General features: G+C 47.0%; 1 protein-coding gene across 1 annotated transcript; it reads right to left on the bottom strand.

The window, feature by feature from the left end:
* Positions 1–17953: 17953 nt before the first annotated feature.
* LOC136100609 (cygnin-like) lies at positions 17954–19287 on the bottom strand. Its single transcript, XM_065835872.2, has 2 exons — positions 19230–19287; positions 17954–18096 (listed from the first exon to the last, which is right to left on the bottom strand). The coding sequence occupies exons 1-2, from the start codon at positions 19285–19287 to the stop codon at positions 17954–17956; spliced, it is 201 nt and encodes a 66-aa protein (XP_065691944.1).
* Between the last annotated feature and the right edge of the window lie 3213 nt (positions 19288–22500).

Below are 22500 nucleotides of genomic sequence, written 5' to 3'. Positions count from 1 at the left end.
CAAGTGGGAAATTGATAGGTGTAAGTATGATATGTGCTTGCCCTGTTCTTACTTTTCACAAACAGTCCTGCTAATGGCCAACACTGGGGAGAAAATACGAGGGGTGAATCCTTGGTTTGAACCAGTCCAGTTGTTGTGATGCTCTCAGGGCAGACAAGTCCATCAGTTTGGCCCACTGTGAGATGAGGCTGGACCAGACCCCACGCTACCGTCTCTGCAATGTATGATCCATTGGGGTTTGCTTCACAGTGACGTGTTTTCTCCTTGGTTAGAAGTTTTGCTTTGAAAGGCAGTTTTGATGACTCTGATTTATGATGACAGCAGCTTCAGTGGTGTTTAAAAAGACTGGAAGAGATAAATAAACTTGAAGATTGTTTAATAAAGCAATGGAAGAAGTGTAAAGGTTCTTCTATCCACTCTTCTTCCCTATAAGATTCCTAAATACTAAGCCAGTCATGGGAATTTGTCTCACCTTCTTTTAGCTTCTAAAAGTTGGACATCTTGTTCGTGCTGGTCCTTCAAAGTTTCTCCACAGGACCTGAAGAGGATGCCAGCACATACAGAACGCAATTCTTCTCCTTGCTTTAGGTGTGCATGTTGGAATGGGAAGAACCACGCTCTGGAGATGCCCATCCTCTTTCTGCTGATTGTGGGGAGAGTGCAGAAGTTGAGAGAGCGCTGAAGTTGAGCGAGAGGAACCCAGACTAGGCAGAGTGAGCAAAGCCATGTTCAGGGATAGAGCTGTTTCCCCAACAACTCTGAATGCTTTGATTAGGTGACACATTGAGTCTCGCTTCTTGGGTTGCTGGAGCCTGAGAGTCATGAATGGTGTGCTTGTTCTTTGGGCAAATGTCACAAAACGCTCCTTGCGCCATCTCCCATGGGAAACCCAGCCAATACCAGAGAAACCAGCCTCCTGCTCTGCTCAGGTGGTGGTCAGTTCAATACAGAGCGAAACCCGTGGAGATCAAGCAAAGCTGGAGCTTAGCAAGGACTCCTCAAAGAGAAGTGTGAGGAACTCAGTCATCTGCTGGTTACGCTGATAAAAAGGGGCACGGGGGATTCTGCAGCACTAACGCTCAGGTTGAATCTCTGAGAGGATAACAAGCTCTGGCATTTTTAGGGCAGAATGAAGAAAAAAAAAGGAATAAAAGAAGAAGCTGAAACAGCAGCAAACAATAACTCTTGATCTGAATCTTACAGAACACTGTACTTGCAATGAATCCAATGGGGCAGCCACACAGATAAGGACAGAAAAATTGGGCCTGTTGGATGAGACCTACCTTGATAGGAAAAGGGGCAATGGGTTCAAACTGGAACACAAAAGGTTCCACTTACATTTGAGAAGAAACTTGTTTGGGGTGAGGGTGTCAGAGCCTGGCCCAGGCTGCCCAGGGAGGTTGTGGAGTCTCCTTCTCTGCAGACATTCAAACCCGCCTGGACACCTTCCTGTGGAACCTCAGCTGGGTGTTCCTGCTCCATGGGTGGATTGCACTGGATGAGCTTTCCAGGTCCCTTCCAACCCCTGACATTCTGGGATTCTGGGATTCTGTGGCCCAAGAAGTTCTTAATTGTCTTTTTAGCTCCACTGAAGATTGTGCAGCCTTGACTCAGCCACTCCTCAGCTCCTTTGGTATTTCACCTGGAACAGACGGAAGAATTTCCATTCCTCTGAGACATAAAAAGAGCCTCAATTCATAGACCTGAACACTTAAAGTAGTTCTTCTGATCCTGCATGAGACAGGTCAGAAAATCCAATCAAGAAATCTCTGCATTAGAGAAAGCATGTTCTTCATGAGGAATGGCATTCATCGCACTTCCAAGTAACCACTGCTTACTGCTTCGCAAGGTGCTGTGAAGATGCAGCGTGTCTGTGCTAGCTACTAATTAATTAACATTCAAAAGAGAAGCTGCCGGTTCCACTTGTGCGAGCAAGTTGCTCTCAGCACGATGTGCCGGAGCTCACAGAGACTTCGGTGCAAGGTGGCAGCTGGGCTGGGCCGGCCGGGTGCGAGACAGCTAAATCTCATTTTCAGGAGCTATGGTAGCGTTGTGACACACCAGGGACTAGTGCACACACACCGACAGACACTGTTTCTCGCCCCACGTTCCTCACAGGGGATGCAAAACCATGGCGTTGTTCACATATGTGCTTTATGGAATCATGGAATCATTTGGGTTGGAAGAGACCCTCAAGATCATCAAGTTCAACCATTAACCCATCTCTGGCACTACCCCCTGTCCCTGAGAACCTCATCTCTGCATCTGTTCAACCCCACCAGGGATGGTGACTCCAGCACTGCCCTGGGCAGCCTGTTCCAATGCCCCACAGCCCTTTGGGGAAGAAATTGTTCCCCACATCCAACCTCAACCTCCCCTGGTGCAACTTGAGGCCGTTTCCTCTGCTCCTGGCGCTTGTTCCTGGGGAGCAGAGCCCGACCCCCCTGGCTCCAAGCTCCTTTCAGGCAGTTCAGAGATCAGAAGGTCTCCCCTCAGCTCCTGTTCTCCAGCTGAACCCCCCAGGTCCCTCAGCCGCTCCCATCACACTTGTGCTCCAGCCCCTCACCAGCTCCGTTCCCTTCTCTCAACTTGCTCCAGCACCTCAAGGCCTTTCTTGGCCTGAGGGGCCCAAGACTGAACACAGGATTTGAGGTGCATTTCAGTATTCAAATAATATTTCAGTACAGAAATTCACACCACTGTTTCCACCTCTCTGTCAACAGATCTTTTACCAGGTCTTGATTAAACAAAGCATTTGAAACCTTATCCCTATTTAAGCACTTGCTCGAGACATGCCCGTGTGGCAGAATATTTAAGCAGTAACTTTCAGTGCCACTTCAAGGAGCACAGACGGGATTCAGATTAATTTTGTGTGCAACAATTTGCTGAATCAGAACTCTGCTTTTTCCACTGCAAAAGACAACCATCTAGGCACAGAGAAGTGCAGTGCAAGAAGACATCCCATTTGTTGCAGGAGATGCAAGAAAAAATGTTATTTGCAGGAGCAAATGTGAGTAGAAGGACTTTGCAGGTTCCTCCTAAGCCTCTAAGCCTATCTTGAATTGGTTAATAAAGTTTATGGTAAAGGGTGACTTGGTAGTTGGGCCTCACCTGAGAGTGAAAGCCATATATACACTCAGTTTTAAGAGAGATCTCTTATTTTTTGCTGACACAAAGCAGAGCTTGGGTCTCAACAGCTAAGTGTGTAGACTCTGACACACATTCCTTCAGGGCCATCACCACTGGGAAAAAGGGATGAGTACCTTCCCATCCAGACCATCACTGGTGTCTGCTGAGGACTGTCCTCTTGAAGAGTGTGAAGAGTGCAGAGCTCTGCTGTGGCAAGGTTTTAAGTAAGCAGAGACCTTGGTTTAAGTGCCTGAGCTTCACAGCAATGGGTACAGATAAACCACAGGCTGGTTGGGGTTGAAGGGACCTCTGGAGATCCCCCAGTCCAACCCAGCTGCTCATGCGGGGTCACCAGAGCAGATCACACAGGTGGGTCCAGGCAGGTTTGAATGTCTCAGAGAAGGAGACTCCACACCTGTTCTGGGCAGCCTGGGCCAGGCTCTGGCACCCTCAGAGAAGTTTCTGCTCATATTCAGATGGAGCCTCCTGTGCTTCAGTCTGTGCCCGTTGCCCCTCACCCTGTCATTGGGCACCATTGAAAAGAATCAGGTCTTGTCCTCTTGACACCCATCCTTGAGATATTTATCAGCATTGATAAGATCCCCTTCTCTTCTCCAGTTGAAATCAAGGAAACATCAGTGGGAAAAACTTGAGGCCTGATGATCTTCAGATCTTCCCTTCACTGGGACATGATGGATCCATGCAATGCCTCTTTGACCAACTTCAGTTTGTCACTCAGCATTCAGAAAATATTGTTGAATAACCTATGGCTTCCTCGCTATTTTCCAGGACCCATCTTATTTTCTTGCTTCAGAAGAGTTTGGATGTGTCAACAAAAAGCTTGCAGTATGAGGGTGGTGAGGCACTGGAATAAGTTGCCCAGAGCAGCTGTGGTTGCCCCATCCCTGGAAGTGTTAAAGGCCAGGTTGGACAGGGCTTTGAGCAACCTGGTGTAGTGCAAGGTGTCCCTACCCATGGCAGGGAGGTTGGAACTAAATGATCTTTAAGGTCCCTTCCAAACCAAACCATTCTACGCTTCTACAAAAGATGCTGGACTGAACAGTCTGTATAGACTTTATGAACAGAAACGATGGGTGAACATCACAGCCGACTGCCAGCACTGCAGCAAAGCTTGTTTTCTTTAAAGCTGTGTGTACTTTAACCCAGTGCTCGGCGAATTGTGAACGCGAGCGCGTTTGACAGTGTGACGGCAGTGTCACAGTCTGGCGGCTGCTGCCCCGGTGGGAAACCCTGTGCCTGGCTCGTGTTGCCTCGCTACGCCAGGGAGCTGCAATCACGACCGGAGGTGATACCTTCATTTTCAGGTGCAGCTGCTCTTCAAGCTATTTGCCTTCCAAAATCACTCTTTATTGCTACGTGTGAAAACCTTCAGCGCTGCGCAAAATTACTGCGTATCAGATGGGAACAGTTACCTGGCACTGGTTTTCAATAGAATATTTCACAGCTTAGGTTTAGGTTTGAAGAGCACTAATCCAGCATCCCCTGTACCAGCCACAGAGGGAATTTTTGTCTGACCAGTGTTCACGCTGCTGGATAATGCAATTTTATTCAAGATGCTGTTTGTCCACACCATCTTCTTGCCACCAAACATCTCAACTCTGCAGTGTCTTGTTCCTGTTGCGATGTCAGAGAATTGCCACATTTCTTTTTTTCTCTCTTGCATGTGTTGGACATTTTAGTTAGGATAGGCCTGCACAGATTCCAATTTCCAAGATATGCATGTAGACCATAATCTTTGCCCCCCAGCATGAGACCTATTAGGGTTTTATATTTCTTCTCTGGTTTGTGGTAGTGGTAGCACCATGGCTGGGCTTTTCATTATCATTAATACAAATAGCTTGTAACGAGAAGTAGGTTAAGTGTTTTAGTGTTCACTGAGGACCCAGGGCTTCTTCATCCATCCTTGTTCTTGAACTGGGCCAAGTGCCATCTGAAGTTTCTGAGGGTATTTCAGACTCCATTGCCTAAGTGCCCTCTGGTCCTTTCTTGATGTTCCAGACTATGGTTTGCAGTAGAGGCTGCCCCCTGAACCCCATACATTCCCAAATGTGGCAGCAAAATGGTTCATTGTAGCACATTAATTGCACACTTTCCCTTTCGTGAGCTCCCCGGCTCTTGCATAGGAATTGCCATACCCAGTTAGACCACCGGCTCATCAAATCCTGCTTCCTGCCTCCAGCGATGGCCAAAACCTGGGGCTTCAGAGGTTACTTCCACAGCACACCAAACTAACTGCACAGTTCTGGGTGTGTGGGTAGAAAACCTCTTTCCTGGCTGCCACAGAAGATCCACTTATGCGCTGAAGCATGAGATTTGATTACCTTTATTACAGGATCTTCGCATGCAGAGCTACAAATGTTCATGGTCATGCAATTATCCAGTCACAGCAGTTGACTCGGTGACCTTCTTTGGCAGTGAAGTCCATAAATTGGCTATATAGAGTGGTGGGGTGTCTGATTTCCTTCACCTGCATTGAACTTTGCCTTCACCAAGTGACACCCAGGACTTATATTATACATGGTAGCGTAAAATGAAAAGAGAGTTTCAGACCTGTTGTTCCCTTTTTTCATTTGAATATCCTCAAACACTTCTTTTGTCTTTATATTTCTGGATTTTTGATCATTTTCTTTCCTCAAACAAGAATATACTTGTGTTGGTCTTCAGGCTTTTCCTGAAGCAAAGGTAATTATCACCTATGAAATATCCAGCATATCCTTTGGCTTGCCTGGGTAAAATTCTCAGGTATGTCTAGGAAAAGAACATGACTACTATGCAAATGCACTAAGGAAAGTAATTTCAGGGGCTGACATCACCTCAAGACCAAGAAGAAGAGGCAAGATGAAGAGCACACCCAGTTAACCTTTCAGGGGAAATTTGCAGACAAGAAGAAATTCAGTGCTTCAAGGAATAATTTGGTCAGAGGTCACAGTTCACAATGAAATTATACCAGGTATCACAAGCAACAGGAGGAACAGCTATTCAGGGAAAAGGAAGAAAAAAACGAACACCTTAGTTTTAAGCAAAACAAAGCCACAAAAAGCATTTAGCATCTCTTCAAGCACATGCTACTGCAGCCTTGAGTGCAAGGAGCCGTAAAAGTGACTAAAGCAAGAGTCTCGAGAGCGGACTGCTGAAGTGAAAGGAAGCTGGAATGAGATGCCAGCCAGCCCTGTCGATCCCTCGCTCAGCGCTGCTCAGAAATACCCGATGCTTTCTGACTGGATAGCCAGGGCTGGAGTAATTACTTGGTTGCGGCATTTTCACTTTTACAGTCAAAAGGAGACTCATTTTCTTTGCATGAGTTACAATTTAGCCTCATGTTTTTTTGAGCTGACAGCGTTGGTGAAGGTCTTTGCTATGTGGTCCTTCTGGTTTGCTCCTGGGCTGGTCATTAAGGGCATGTGGCCACTGTCCTACTCTACTACACTTGCAGATGAACTCCCTGGGGCTACATCTGTAACTGGGAATTAAACAATTCGGGGCGCAGTCACCCATACTGCACCCAGCTCTTCCTTTCCAGTGAAACACCAAACCAGATCAGTCCCCCAGGACCACCCCAAAATCCTCTTGGTCATACAGGCGTTGAATTGCCTTCCTTCCACGACACCATTGCTCCCTCAATTTTTTTCGTTCTTTAAGCCACAGGGCCTAGCATCTATCCCACCCTTCCCTGTGCCAACTCCTGAAATACTGATGAAGCCACCACATCACTTTGGTTAATGCAACCTTCCTCTTCATCTCTGGTGATGTTCTTCCTGCACCTCTCCCCGCCCTTGCTCACCACCCTGCTCTCCTTCCCTCCTCCATGTCTCCCTTTTGCCACTGTGCTCCTTCCTATGGTCCCATCTGCTCTCTCCTGGCCCTTGCAGCACCACGAGAGGTGGGAGCTGAAGGACTCGGCTCCAACGCTATTGCCTGCAGACCATCCCACCTTGGGACTCCGTACAGAAGGGAGGCACCCCACATCCTTGCTGAAAAGATGAACGTATTTCTGGGCAATAGTATCACTTTGTCTCTTTTCCACCTTCCTACACATCCCACAAATCCTTCCCTCCTACCAGACCATGCTCTCCCAAAGTGGATCATAGCCGCCAGCCCCCATGATACTCTAAAATCTGGCGACACTAAGCTATTTCCCATCCCTTCATTCCAGTCACCTCCCCCACATGCTTTTCTTCTCTAATCCTCAAGGAGCCACAGCTTAGGAGCCCTAGCTTAGTCTGGCATGATATGCATGTCCCCTTGTCCCCCTCTAATAGCATAAGCCCTGCATGAATCCCCTTGATTTTTAGGGCACAAAGTGTTGTTGAAATTCCTTACCTTGTTTCTAGTGCTTTCAGTTCTATATTTGCTCTTTTCCATTACTCATTTTCTGAATATTCAGAACATGGCAAGATGCATTATTGTTGAGATTTTTGAGGCAATATCTGCTTTCAATATAGATAACAAAGCAGGGGTGCAGCAGGGGGGCAATGATCTCATGCATCGTCTGAAGGCAAAATTTGGGTAACAGGTTAAAGTCATCAAGAAAAAAAATCCCAACTCTTACTGTCTGGGTCACATATTCCCAGCATTGGTCAACTTGATCATCTTCCTGTGCTACGTACAGTTGAGCAAGCTGCTGATCTGGCTTTGGGCACTCTCATTTTATTTGCATTTGATGCTTTTGGGAGTCTAAACTTAAGGTTTCAGCTTGGTCAGAGATGGCAAAGTAGGTCAAGAAATGGAGAGGTAGTGCTGCCAGGCTTAGAATCACAGAATGGTTTGGGTTGGAAAGGACCTTCAGAGCTCATCCAGTGCCACCCCTGCCATGAGCAGGGACATCTTCACCAGCTCAGGTTGCTCAGAGCCCCGTCCAGCCTGGCCTGGGATGTCTCCAGGGATGGTTCATCCACCACCTCTCTGCCCAACTTGGGACAGGCTCTCACTGTAAAATATTTCTTCCTCATATTTAGGTGGAAAACCCTGGAAGCAATGGGTATTTTGACTCTGATTTGATTTGAGTTTTCGCAGGCTGATTAAAAAGTTCTGTACACTCGTGCATTGACAGATGCTAAAAGCTGTAATATTGGCTCGCTAGGTAAAGACAGCATGGGACTGGGGAAAGAGGCTCGCTTTGGGATATCCCAGAGAAATGCAGCAGAGTGGAAAAGGGTTGCAGACTTGCAGAGTCTTTTTGGCCATGTGAAGCAATCCATCTCCCTTTGTCCGCAATAGGGCAAATTCTTTACTCCTTCATGCCCGTGGATAGGAGGTGAGCAGACTGGATGCACAAAAGGGAAAGAAAACAGATGATGCATCCATAAGAAATGCTTTGGTGGGGGCATAGCAGTGGTCCCAGCAGGGAACCATTTGTTCTCAGAGCGCTCACAAAGGGGCTTTGCCCAAGACATATTTAAGCAGCTTATGGCCATTAGACAAATGTTTAATCTGCAGGAAATTGGGCCACCGGGCAGGCAGGTGCTCTGATGCATTTAAGGCCATGGAGCATCTGCGAATGTGAGACAGAGTGGTGGAGGGGACCCAGGGGACAGGTTATCAGAGGATTGTAGGACCAAGGTGGCCAGTATCAGAGCTTACACCTCAGGGGTTCCAAAAGCAGGGATAGCAATTGCAAGCACCAAAATACATTTCTGTGGAAGGGTAAAAAGAGCCCTTGAAGTCACCTAACAGCAGCAGGTATAGGCAGGGAGAGCCCCAAAATTAACGTACCAAGTCTAGTTGCACCTTTTCCACCTGCATCCTCCATGTTTCTTGTGGGACATGAGCCAGCCAGGTGGAAGGTAGCTTGAATATTGCCCTCCAGATGTGCAGCTCCGTCCTTGCAGATGCAGTCGCTGCTGAAGGGCACGGAAGGCCAGACAGAAAACCCTGCCAAATCATTTCCAGACCTCATCCTAGTTTGCCCTAAATAAAGATCTGGATTGGTCTGTGGCAGGCAAAAGCAGAGCAGGAATAACATCAGTTGTCTGTGGCTGCACCTCGCCCTCCCAGAAAAAGGCTTGAACTGCTGTCTCTCGGGTTGGTGAGCAGCATTACCTAAGCAGGTGCCGTTATTTTGCAGTTATCCAAAAGATGGCAGCCTTCCCCAAATCTCCCTCTTCGCCAGCTGGCTGGGCTCTGACCGGGAGATGCGTGTCTCACCTTGGCTACTGACACTGCAGCTGGCACGGCCGCTGGGAGACAGAGCTCAAAAGCTGCAGAAAGCTGCTAAAAGCTGTGCTTTTGGTATTTTGCTAGTGCCTGAAGAGTGGTCATGCCTGCCTCATCCTGGGAGAGAAATTTGGATTTCCTCTTGGTTTTATGAGAGCCAAGTTTCGTTTATGCTGGCAGACCCAGCAGCTTGGGTTGCTCCTGAAGTGTTTCCTCACCATCCATGGTGCCCGGAGCATCTCCTTTGGGAGGCAGTGGTTGGATTGGGAAGAAGCTGCAGGAGCCAGGAATACACTGGCTTGTGGTCTCAGCTCCCTGTGGTCTCTATTCTCAAACTGTCCTTCCTTGCAGAAGGACACCATAAGGCGGTGGGGTGAGCTCTACAACCCCATGCCTTCATGTGGCAGAACACGCTGTGCTGCTGGTCATCCACCCACAAAGATGACACAAAAGTGTCCCCTCACCAAATCCCCACTTCCCAGAGCTTTCCTCTACCTCAGATTCCATTGCAGGAGCACCTCGTGATTGGAAACAAGGTCTCCTACATGTCCCTATCGCATGCATCTCTATTCTCCAGGCTTTATCTTTGGAAGTGGAAGACCAGGAACACAAACTTTCTTTTCCAAGCATCCCTTTTACCATCTCACCCTTCTATCCACGCTATATTTGCGCCGTATGGAAATCTGCAGATAGATGCAAATACAAACCAACATCCTCAGCTCCATTTCCCCCTACTCTATTTCTTGGAATTCACCAATTCCAAGAGAAATAAGTCATGCATTGTATTCCTGACTCTGCTCCTGCGGCCTTGAACACGCTGGAGACATCTTCCAGTCAATTAAACAGTGCCAGCACCTGTTTTCTGGCCCAGAGACCAACTGGCACCACCTGGCCATGTCCAGACCATGACTGGTGTGTGAGCAATCCCCCATCCTTCCTCTGTCCCCATTCCTCACCAGTGGGCAGCTTGGCTGTTGTCCTCACCTGGCCCCTGCAGCCCCCCTGCCAGGCAGGAGATGTCTCCACTGAGCAACCAGACAGGCAGATGTGGGCTTAGACTTTTGGAGGTAAGCGTAACTTTTGGAAATAAAATCATTGACTCTCTGCTGAGCTGGTTTTGGTGATGAAGATTGTAACTCTTCAGCAATGGATGAAGTGCTGACTTCTGTCTTCTGCTCCTTGACTGTCCAGCACTCAGTGTAACAAGGGCACAGGGATGGAGATCACTTAGAATCATAGAATCGTTTTACTTGGAAGAGTCCCTCAAGACCTTCATGCCCAACCATTAACCTAACTCCAGCACTAACCCATGTCCTTAAGAACCTCATCTAAATGCCTTTTAAACACCTCCAGAGACGGCGACTCCACCACTTTCCTGGGCAGCCTGTTCCAGTGCTTCACAACCCTCTCCGTGAATAATTTTTTCCTGATATCCAACCCAAACCTCCCCTGGCGCAACTTTAGGCTCCCACAGTGATAAAAGCAATAACCGCAGCAATTATAATAATGAAACCCCTAGAAATAAGCACTTGGTCTGTGCGGTGGTCAGGACACACGGGAAATCTTTCCAGGGTGCTTTGCAGCAACACTGGTGGGCTGGAAATTTCCTTTATGTGCACCCTTAGGTATTTCCAACCAGCAAAGTTGAGAGGGAAGTGCATCACTAATACCCAAATCAGATGGTGGTAGCCCTGTTGACTCAAGCCTCAATAAAAGATGAAATAATCATTATCTTCAGTGTATGTTGTGTTACATCAGGGGATGCTGGACGCAGCAACCAGCAAGCTGGGCAAGGCACAAGCAGCAGGTATTACTCACACTCCCAGTGCGCTGAGTAGATGTTCCTGCCCCTCTTAAAAGGTCTCACTTCAGATGGGGAGCAAAGAAGGGCAAGAGCTAAATGGCAATATGAGAGCAAGATTACTGACATTTTTCCATGGGAAAGAAAAGAATTTCTTTAAATAAATGTTCCATCAGATGACATCAGGATTGGTGGAGGACAGCTGGGGAAGGGAAAAGATTTGGGTTCAGTTGAAGTGTTTTCTCAGATAAAACTGCAATGATCCATTTTTATTTTTAGCTTTTAATTCCTTTCCCTCTGCCGTACATTAAAACTGAGTAGAAACATTACTTCTTTCTTCTCAAAGAGAGATGGGGAGCCTGGTTACCTCTGTGCTTGGGACAGCTGCCCTGTGCCTTGTAGGTGGTGGCACTGGACTCTAGAGACAAGGAGACTAATGGGAGTGAATGGAAAAATTGGCCTCAAATATCTGCAGAAGGCAATACCCTGGGCCACAGTGAATTCCTCTCCAGGAAGCCCACCCAGGCTCCCCTCAAACCCAGGTGAAGTTTCAGCATCCATGGTACCCTGCAGCAGCGATTTCTCAGTGCCCCTCCTGGGGACGTTGCTAGGAAAGGAGAGAAAATCCCAGCGATGAATGGGAGCGGGGGTCAGCAACACATGAAGCTGATTTGGGTTGTTTTGTGCTTTGTCTTCCAAGAAAATGCTGAGCAAAGAAGAACCCTGGGTATTTTCTTCTTGTCTAGCTCAGCTCTGCCTCCCTCTGCAGCGCCGGTGCATGCCCCTGTTCTCTGAACCGGAGCAGGGCATGCGGTGCATTTTCTGGTTCACTGGTGAGCCCCAAGAGTTGAAAGAAAATTGACTTTGATGTATTAAAAAAAAAAAAAAAATAAAGTTTTTGCTTCTTCAGTTTGTCCAAAAAAAAAAAAAAGGATTCCTTTGAGATAAGGTAAAATGTTTCCTTTCATGTCTGGGCATTTAAAATCCTTGTTTAAATAAAAGCACAGGACAAAAAAGGGGAAGGCAAGGGACCGCGAGGAGGACGGTCTGATTCATCCAGCATGGTCCCACAGCAGTGAGGATGGATAATTCATGGAGAATGTGCAAGACGGGAGGAAGCCCCATTGCTCTGATGTGGGAGGGAGAAACTGAAAGAGGCTGCAGAGGATTCCCAGGTTGTGCCTTAGAAGCTCCGGGAAGACCTTATTGTGGCCTTTCCTGACTCAAAAGGGGCCCATAAGAAAGATGGGGACAGACTTTTTAGCAGGTCCTGTAGCGATAGAACAAGGGGTGATGGTTTTAAACTAAAGGAGGGAGATTCGGGCCAGACAAGAGGAAGAGATTTTTTACACTGAGGATGGTGGGAGCCTGGCCCAGGTTGGGCAGAGAAGTGGTGGATGAACCATCCCTGGAGACATCCCAGGCCAGGCTGGAGGGGGCTCTGAGCAACCTGAGCTGGTGAAGATGTCCCTGCTCATGGCAGGGGTGGCACTGGGGGAGCTGGGAAGGTCCCTTCCAACCCAAACTATTCCGTGATTCTATGACATTGACTGCAGAATAAGTCCAATACGAAGGCTTTAGCAGGAATTTGCTGCCTTCACATGACTCTTGTTTTGAGCAAGTAGGCTCTGAGCTCCCTGTGGAAAAAGGGTGGGGAAAGAATCGAAGGCAGCGTCAACACTATGGGATACAAATGCTTTATGGAATTAGTTCCCAATGTATTGGCAGTGCAAGGTGCTGAGGGTTGGAGTTAGGAAACCCAAATGCCTGTAAGTTTTCTCACACATCAAAGGTATCCTCTGAAGTAATCCAAAAGGGCTTGGAAACTGAAACAATCACCTTCACAGGATTTTGTCTGGGCTGCTGGTTCAGATTGTCTGGACCAGAAGAAGAGGTAATGAAAACCTATGTAGGGGTCCCTGGTCCTGCAAGGCAAACATGGTGTTTGCAGTGTGCTGCAGACCTGGGTGATCACAGGTTTCAGCTGGTGTTGCCCAACCTCTCAGTTAAAGGGTTGTCAGGCATTGGAACAGGCTGCCCAGGGCAGTGGTGGAGTCACCATCCCTGGAAGGGTTTAAAAGGTATTTAGACTTGGTTCTTAGAGACATGGTTTGGTGCTAGAGTTAGGTTACAGTTGGACTCGATGATCCTGGGGGTCTCTTGCAACCAAAATGATTCTGCGATAACTCTGTGGTTTTGTGGGACCTGCTGTGGTCGGCTGGCTGGTACCACAACTTGGGCAGCGAGCAAGTCTGAGCTTAAAGGACACAACTCAGAGCTATCAACAGGAACATGTTTGGTGGTGGATATGGTGAACATGCAAAGCCTTGGTCATGGTTATTGCTGATAGATCATCTCAGTCCAAGTGTGAGATGGACCTCTGGAGAGCAGTGATGGGGCATACAGTGGATTTCTTTCTGATACCACCCCACTGTCTCTGCTCCTGCACATCCCTGCAGGATTAGAATCCCACAAAAGCACAACTTCACATGAACAAACTACTAAGAAACTCACGACCCCTTCTGCGATGAGGCTGGTATGAGAAAGTGCAGTATCTGCATTTGACCATATCGCCTTCACAAACACGAGCTTATCTGGCAAGACTTACCAAATATTTCCTGATCCTCTGCATACAGCTTCTTGGAAGACAATGAACTACACTTCACACTTCAGGGTGAGAATTGGTCTTTTTAATGAGAGGAGCAAACTCTGTTTCTACCAAACAAGAAGAAACTAACGCAAACATCACTGTTTCCTTCCTCCTCCCAGCATTGAAAGTCTCTCCTCTACTTCTTTTTCCTGTGTGCCAGGCAGCAGTACATCCTCCTGCAGTCTTCACTGTGCTCCTCCTTCTCTCCTTTAGCACATGTCCTGGAACAATACCCACTGCAGCTCTTTTTGGACTTGCTTTTGCCTGCAGAAAGAAAGAAAGGGAACTACACTTGCATTGCCTGCTCAACAGCACAGAAATCCCACCGCCACACAGTAAAACCTCTCCCTAAAACAAAGTGTCCACATCCACACTGACACTTGGGAAGAGACCCTGGCTACTTCCAACCTTTGTTTCAGGAATGGCTGGAGTCCATGCTATTTGACCAAAACTGAGCCAATGACAGTGCTGACAATTAAACAGTGTGGAAGACTTAGTTCAAACATTGAGCTGAGACCTCAGTCCTATCAGTACAGTCAAGCCCTGAGTATCTAGCTTGAGATGAACTGAATTGCTCTGACACTATTGACCAGTGTGCAACGACTGTGATGGGATCCAGTTCACATGGAGACCCCCAGAGGCTGGATGGTGAGATCTAGGATGGTGTGATTCTGGAACTGAAGTCCACTCCAAAAGTCTCGTGAGCTGAATCCAAACAAAATCTCTATACAAGACTCACCACCCACACCTACTTTACTGGAACTTTTTGTTTTTTCTTTTTTAACCTTAATTCCTTATGGTCTGCTATTATATCTCATTTCTGCTATGCATAATTTTCCACCTTACCTGGGGTGGCCATCAAGGCCATCAGAAAAACAGCAAACACAACATAGATGATCCTCATGACTGGGTATCCACCAGGATCACAGCAGGTTGGGGATGCAGCCTTGCAGGAAGATCTTGAATCACTCGCTAAGAATAAGGCTTGGAGATCCCAATATTTATAGTAATTTCTTGACAGCGAAGACAGTGTTAAGGAGGAACGTGACTTCAGTGCTGTCCAAGGACACATTGTTTGCTGCTTAGTGGGACATTATGTCACTCCAACCCAGTGGCTGTCTGACAATGAGACATCCACTCTGTGCCTGTTTGTCTTCAACTTTTTGAAGGCATCTCATGTGGCCTGTGCAGGCATCTCTCCCTTGGTAGCTGAACTCTTCCCAGTCTGGCTGCCCAAGCTTTTAGCACAGACAGTTGGGACTATCAGATCCTGGGCAGGGGACTTGGCGTTGGCTTGTAGGTATGTTTGTGGTGGACAGTGTTACAGCAACAAGTTTGAGATCCCTTCTTCTTCTCTCCAAAACAGAGACCTGAGAGGACTGGTGCTACACTGACCAATGCCACTGTATGCATTCTCAACTGTGTGTCAAGACCAAGATCCTCTACTGGGATCCAAAGTGCTGTGGCAATGGACATGCGAGTTGTTATAAAGTAGAAATATCTTTCCCACAAAAAAACTCTGTCCATAGGTGAGGCCACCAGCCCAAGCTCATCATCTAGGGCTCAGTATCATGTGAGACCTCGTGAAAATTGCCAAGTTTCTCCTACTCATCTCATGTCCAAGAGGTTTGTGAACTACTTTCTGCAGACAGGACAAACAGAAATTTCGATCTAATCTCTGAGTGTTGGACTTTGTAAACATAGATGAACAGAATCGAGAGAGGTTCTCCTTCCCCTCTACTCTGCCCTAGGGAGACCACACCTGGAATCTTGTGTCCAGTTGTGGCCCCTCAGTTCCAGAAGGACAGGGAACTGCTGCAGAGAGTCCAGTGCAGCCACCAAGATGCTGAAGGGAGTGGAGCATCTCCCGTGTGAGGAAAGGCTGAGGGAGCTGGGGTTCTTTAACTTGGAGAAGAGGAGACTGAGGGGTGACCTCATTCATGTTTACAGATATATAAAGGGTGAGTGTCAGGAGGATGGAGCCAGACTCTTCTTGATGACAACCAATGGTAGGACAAGGGGCAATGGGTGCAAACTGGAACACAAGAGGTTCCACTTATATTTGAGAAGAAACGTCTTCCCAGTGAGGGTGTCAGAGCCCGGCCCAGGCTGCCCAGGGAGGTTGTGGAGTCTCCTTCTCTGCAGACATTCAAACCCGCCTGGACACCTTCCTGTGGAACCTCAGCTGGGTGTTCCTGCTCTGGCAGGGGGATTGCACTGGATGAGCTTTCCAGGTCCCTTCCAACCCCTGACATTCTGGGATTCTGGGATTCTGTGAATCCAGCAAAGTGCTAAGTGCTGAGGTGACCAAAGAAGAATGGCAAGTAGCTTATGTTTCTATTTGCCCACCTAAAGTCTCTTTTGCCACCAGCTGAGAAGTCCGACCATTTACCTTTACATCAGCTTGTGACTGATGTATTCCTACCCCCATTTCCTTCTCCCTTGAGCAGAAGCAAAGAAATAGCTGCCACAGAACGTCCAGTCCAAGAAGAAACCGAAGCTAAGCAGAGACACTGTAGGTTGTGTTTCCTGGCATTGAGTGAATGCTTCAAACTGAACAATATTGGCACTGTGTTACATCATTCCCTCCAGAACTACCTGAAGGCAGACTGGGGCTATCTGCCCTAGACAGCAAAAACTGCAGAACTTGCTCCAAGTCTATCCACTCTGAGTGGGATCAATTTGGAGATGAATACAGCTATATTTTGAGTTCTCATATGGGTGTCTCCTTTTATTCTGGATACCTACAGTTTGACAGTGAATGGAGATGTACTCAGTATAATCCATGGAGCTGGGAGGATCACTTGGCTTACTGACCTGGAGGTTTCTGTTTAGCGTTCGTCAAACCATACCCTAAACTCTCTACACTATTGACTGGACTGACTCAGTGGCTCAGACATCTTAGGTGCATATTTGAAATGTCCTGCCTGATCTCCAGCTGTGTTTCTAGAAGGTAATGGTCTCCCATAGCTGCCATACCACACCTGCAAGTGACATATAGATGTCCTAGGCACTCATTGGTGCCTCAGATGGCACTAGACATCTTCATTTAGGCAACACAATCAACCACTAGCATGTCTGTAGATACATCTATGTAAACACCTCAGTTTAGCTCTCCCGAATCTCTGTTTTAATCTCACCCAGACAGTGCCAGGTGGACAATGGCCTCAGGTTGCACCAGGGGAGGTTTAGATTGGATATTAGGAAGGGGGATATTAGGAGGGGGAGTGATAGAGCGGCTTTTGGTGGGCACCTGGCATGCATCAACTCACCACAGACTCTTATTTCCTGCTTACATCCACATATCCGTACCATAGATGTACCTTCGCACCTAAAGCTATATTGTAGAAACAACTAGATTTATTACCAAGAAACCTAAAAACTGTGTTGTCTCTCTGGGATTGGTGTATTGATAAAAGTAGGAGACTGCCAATCCATCGGTTAGAGTTTCTGAACGCTTTGTGCAGAGGTGCATGACTGCTCCTGATACAGAGCTTCCACACCTCTGGTCACCTTCATGTCTCCTCTCCATACCTTTTCTCCTCCAACACACCCAGTTAGAGGCAGGGAGAGCAGAGACTGAACCCTAAGGACATTGATCTGCAGATAAAAGAGAAGAACTGACTGAGCAGTCTTGGACTTTGGACAAAAAGGACATAAAATCCATTGCACAAAGTCTGCGAACATTGTTTATTCTGTTGCCCACCTCTGGGGGGAATGCTGAAATTTTCATGGAAAGAGGGCTGCCCTATGCTTAGAGGAGATATTGCTGAACTACTCACATTTTTTAAGACATCTGCAGGTAACCTGTAGCTGAAAAAGCAGTAAGGAACATAAAGATTCCCTCTTGTCTCTAAAGGGCTGTGTTCAGGGCCATGGAGATGGCAAGAGGGAAAATGACACCCATTCTTCCTAAATCCCCACCCCATAAGACCACTGTCTGCTCTGCAGCTTGTTATCAGTGGATGTTCAGGCTTTTTTGGTGCTGACGAGCCCTTGGGTTGGGCTTGGAGAACATGTTTTAACATTGGGTCACACGGACACAAGTAACAACACTGCACACACCAGAGTTACATCTCCTTTTTTTCCCCCTTTTTAATTATCGAGAGGAGGGCATGACAAATGGGTTGGACAGTTGAGAAGCTGCTCTCAAAGCCACCGCGGTGCCTCCTCTTCCCCAGGTGCTTCCTCTTCAGCCCTTATTTCCCCTTCCAGCTGTATGGGATGCAGCAGTAGAACTTGCAGTCGGAGGAGGCAGTCCACATGTACATCTTGTCACACTTGCTAGCGCAGTGCCCCTCCTTGGGGCAGGATGTCCAGTACTTCTTCACCTGCCCATAGCCTGCAAGGGGAAGACAGAGGGAGAGCGGTTGGGTCAGGGTAGGTACCTCCATGCCCCACTGACATGCCCTCCCATCACCTCCAGGCAGTGAGCAGAAGGACAAGACCCTGCTCGTTGCAATGTCTTGGTCCCTTCTCCTACACATCCATGCTCCTGCCCAAACCCAGCCCCAGAGCAGGAATGGACCTTGAAGAACAGAAGCCTGAGAGACTCCTTGTGCATCCCTCTCCCCTAGCTGATGACTACAGGGACAGTTGGTGGCACAGGTTCAGTTTGGGACGGATGCTCTCAAGGAGAGCACATTCATTTCCCACATGAGAAGCAGACCAAAGGCAAAGTCCATAAAGATGCTCATCTGTGTGCATGTGCATTTCCTTGTCTTCTACCTCTGCTTAAGAACAAGGATCTGTTTTCTCAGAGCAAAACAGCAAAAGCCACATCAAACTGGTTCCAAAAACTCACATGTCCACTCAGCTGCCTGTAGTTATATTGTTATCAAAAACTGTTCTCTTACTCAGAAATGGCTGAAAGGACGATGCAAATGTTTTGAAACTGGCCCCACAGCAGCCTTGCATAAAATATTCACTGTGATGGTTAAATGTGGGACATGTAAAGACTTGGCCCAGCTGGATGAGCACTGATATCTGAAGGGGGTTTCTAATGCCTGTTCAGGAGATGTCAGCCCAGAATCCCCTTTTGACTCCTGTAAAGGGACCAGAAAACCTTAGAATCTCAGAAAAAGGCATCAGCAGCAATAGCTATGTCACATCAGTAAATCAAATATGCCCAGGACTGAGCCTTGGTAGAGGAATTGAGTTGTATAGAAGATTCTCCCCTGGTACTATGAAACTCTCCGATTCCCCAAGAGAAGTATTCACATCCAGACTCTTGTTCGGAAGTTGTCTGGCCTGAGTTCAGTCCCAAACTGGATATTGAAGTTTTAACTCCAGTTATTCCTACACAAATCTCTCTGAGATAGTTCTTATTTCATTGCCCCTTGAAAGAAGTCACTGATGTCCCTGGCCAGGTTATAGCAGTCACCTCAGATGGTAATAACTACATTTTCAAGAGCTAAAGTTACTTTAGAAGAATCCCAGGTAGTATCAATACGAGTTCATCACTCTCCATCTTACCTGGGGTGGCCAGGGAGACCAGCAGGAAGACAGCGAAGACAAGGTAGAGGAACCTCATGGTTGGAGTCAAGCTGGGATCTCAGCAAAGCTGGAGAGAGGAGCCTTGGAGAGAGCTCGAAGGGAAGAGGTGGTATACATTGAGCTTCTGAGTGTCAGGTTTTATAGAGCGTTTCCCTGCAGAGCGGAGGATGCTGGGGAGACATGGGAATTCATCCAAGTCTTGCTGTTTGTGACTGGATGTGCCATTGTGGCATGAGAACCAGAACTTCTCAAGTGTGCCCAAGTGTTCCAGCAGCCACCTCCTTCCTTAAGCTCTGGTTACCCAATATCAGATATGATTTCAGCATGATGACTTTGATGAGAGTACAAATGAATAGGGCCTGTCAATAGCAGAGTCATTAGGTTGGGGCTGATGGGTCAGAAGGACCTGATGGAGATCTGGAGGTATAATGATGAGGGGAGAACAAGATCAGTATCACAGGGTTTCAGGCCTTTTCCAACCTCTGGCAGAGATGCAAGTGGATGCAATAGGGCTGAATTGTGGCCACAATGCACCGATAACTCTCTGTTGTCCAGATTGGTCACCATATGGGGTTGTTGCCTTGGAAAGGACCCATGTTCCCATCTCCACTTGTGAAAGGAATCATGTCTGCAAAATCTCTCTGATAAATTTAGCAAACATCATGTTCAATTTAGTCTCCTTTGTTATCCTTCCTTGCCCCTTTGATAGATAGGCATGAGCACTGAGGCTGAGAGCTTGCAGGAGCCTGGATGAACCAACCACTTGGAGACACTTTGATCATCATCTCTTCCTCACAAACCCTCCAGATGGATCTGGGGTTTCAAACATGAGCAGAGCTCTGTAAAGGAGCTTTTTCAACCCCAGTTCACTGGGCTGTTTAATGGCTTTATAAACAACCAGAAAAAAAAAGAGAGGCAATTGGTGAAGGGATAGAAGATGCTGCTGATGCAAAATTACTGAATACCGGCTAACCTAAACCTGCAAAGGGCAGCAGAAGGATCTTACAACACTGAGTAACAGGGTAGCAAAATGTCAAATGCTGAAGGTATCAGTTTAAAGTTGTGAATTTGGAAAAATATATAATCTTTGTACAAATGATGGGTCTGAATTACCTAGAGGCAGTTAGGAAGAAGGTTTGTGAGTCCTTGAAGAAAGTACTCTGAAAACAGCAGAAAATAACCAAAAAGTGGAAAACTAAGAACAGTTCAGAAAGCTACTAAGACAGAAGAAAACATTGCATCACTGCAGTGGGGTATCGCACTATATTGTATCCGCTCATCCCCTCATCCCTGATGGCCCACAGAAGGGCAAGAAGAGGTTAAAAGAAAGGTTGCAAAGCTGGCATCTCTTCTCCATAAAATTAAATATAGTGGCACTTTTCAGCTCAGGGAAGAAACATCTGTTGGAGGTGCATCGCAAGGCTGTAAAAATGTTAGAGCCTTAATGAAGAGAGAACTCTGGTTCTCCAATTTTCATCATCAAAGGAATAGGTGAAATTAAATGGTAAATCATGCATTTATTGAAGAAATAACCAAAAAAGTCTGCTTTCACACTGAGCATAGCTGAGACGTGGAACAAGTTGTTTGAGAGGTCAAAATGACAAATATATTGAAAAAGCTATATATAAATTCATGAAACAAGTAAAAAATTAAAAAATTAGATATAAAATCTTCTTGAGGAAGTCACCAAGCTTTGTTACTGGAGGGTGGGGAGTTTTACTGAGTGAAAGCCTGTTCTTGGGCTCCTTTCCAGACTCCTTCTTCTGCCCGAACTGGGCTCTCCACTATAACTTGGCTCGGCCTTATGTTTTTCTCTGTGACCTTATTTGAGTACATGAGCTGAGTAAAAGTAAGTGTGGGGGGACTGTGCACAAAATCTGTTTCATTACCCCTGTTTCTAAGTGTCATTCTCAATATTTTTTTCTTTAAGACCTTCAGCAGTGGTGTTTCCACACTCCCCCTATTCAACCCTTTCTGCTGCTGTACAATCTGGTCATTACGATTGTTTTCCTACATTTCAAGTTAGGACCTCTCACTGTGGCTGGAGTCACTGACTTCTCATCCTGGGGGCAGTTTTGGGCCCCTCACACCAAGAAAGGCCTTGAGGTGCTGGAGCGAGTTGAGAGAAGGGAACGGAGCTGGTGAGGGGCTGGAGCACAAGTGTGATGGGAGCGGCTGAGGGACCTGGGGGGTTCAGCTGGAGAACGGGAGCTGAGGGGAGACCTTCTGATCTCTGAACTGCCTGAAAGGAGCTTGGAGCCAGGGGGGTCGGGCTCTGCCCCCCAGGAACAAGCGCCAGGAGCAGAGGAAACGGCCTCAAGTTGCGCCAGGGGAGGTTGAGGTTGGATGTGGGGAACAATTTCTTCCCCAAAGGTCTGTGGGGCATTGGAACAGGCTGCCCAGGGCAGTGCTGGAGTCACCATCCCTGGAGGGGTTTAGAAGACGTGTAGATGAGGTTCTCAGGGACATGGGGTAGTGCCAGTGTGAGATTAATGTTTGGGCTTGATGATCTTGAGGGTCTCTTCCAACCAAAATGATTCTATGATTCTAAGAACAAAACGTTACTTTGCAATGTATTGCCATTTCTGGACTTGAAGACTGTCGTGTTTACTGTCTTCTCTTTCCTGATCAACCTTATTCCACTTGCTTTGGGTTTTTCTTACAGGTCACACACACCTCTTGACCTCCTGTCATTTCCTGAGCTCCCTTCAGGCCTTTCACTGCTTTCTAGAAGCATCGTGTACAGAACTGGATGGATGCACCTTCCAAGTTGTACACAGTGCAGTGAGTACGTCCTGTGTTTTACAAATTCAGCTTTTGTTTAACCTTATAGGACAAGTGGTGCTGGTTTCCCAACACCATGACGTTGCTCCTTTGTACCTACCTATGATCTACTGCAACCTAAATTTTCCCTGCAAAGCTGCCATGCAGTCAGAAACTCATTGTTCTTTATTCTCCAGCTAATTATTTGTGTCTGTATAGACATGGTAACTTTCCCTATTACTTAATTATTTCTTTTTCGTCTCTTCAGAATGAGAAGATCCACTGCAATTCAAATACTGTCTTTTAATGCTCTGCCATCCCTTTCAACTTCTTGTTTGTGATTTTAGTAACCACACTCTCTAGAGAACCATGAAAATTATCAGGCAGGATAGCATTGGACTCAGAACAGATTTCTGATAAGATGTGGTGTGGAAATTCATTACCTCAACTTCATTTACATACTTGCCTACATCCCTTTTAATCAGCA

The sequence above is a fragment of the Patagioenas fasciata genome, chromosome 3 (assembly GCF_037038585.1).
Source record: "Patagioenas fasciata isolate bPatFas1 chromosome 3, bPatFas1.hap1, whole genome shotgun sequence".
NCBI classification, from domain to species: Eukaryota; Metazoa; Chordata; class Aves; order Columbiformes; family Columbidae; genus Patagioenas; species Patagioenas fasciata.
Note: the sequence above shows the minus strand (reverse complement) of the source record. Positions and strands in the feature narration are given on the sequence as shown.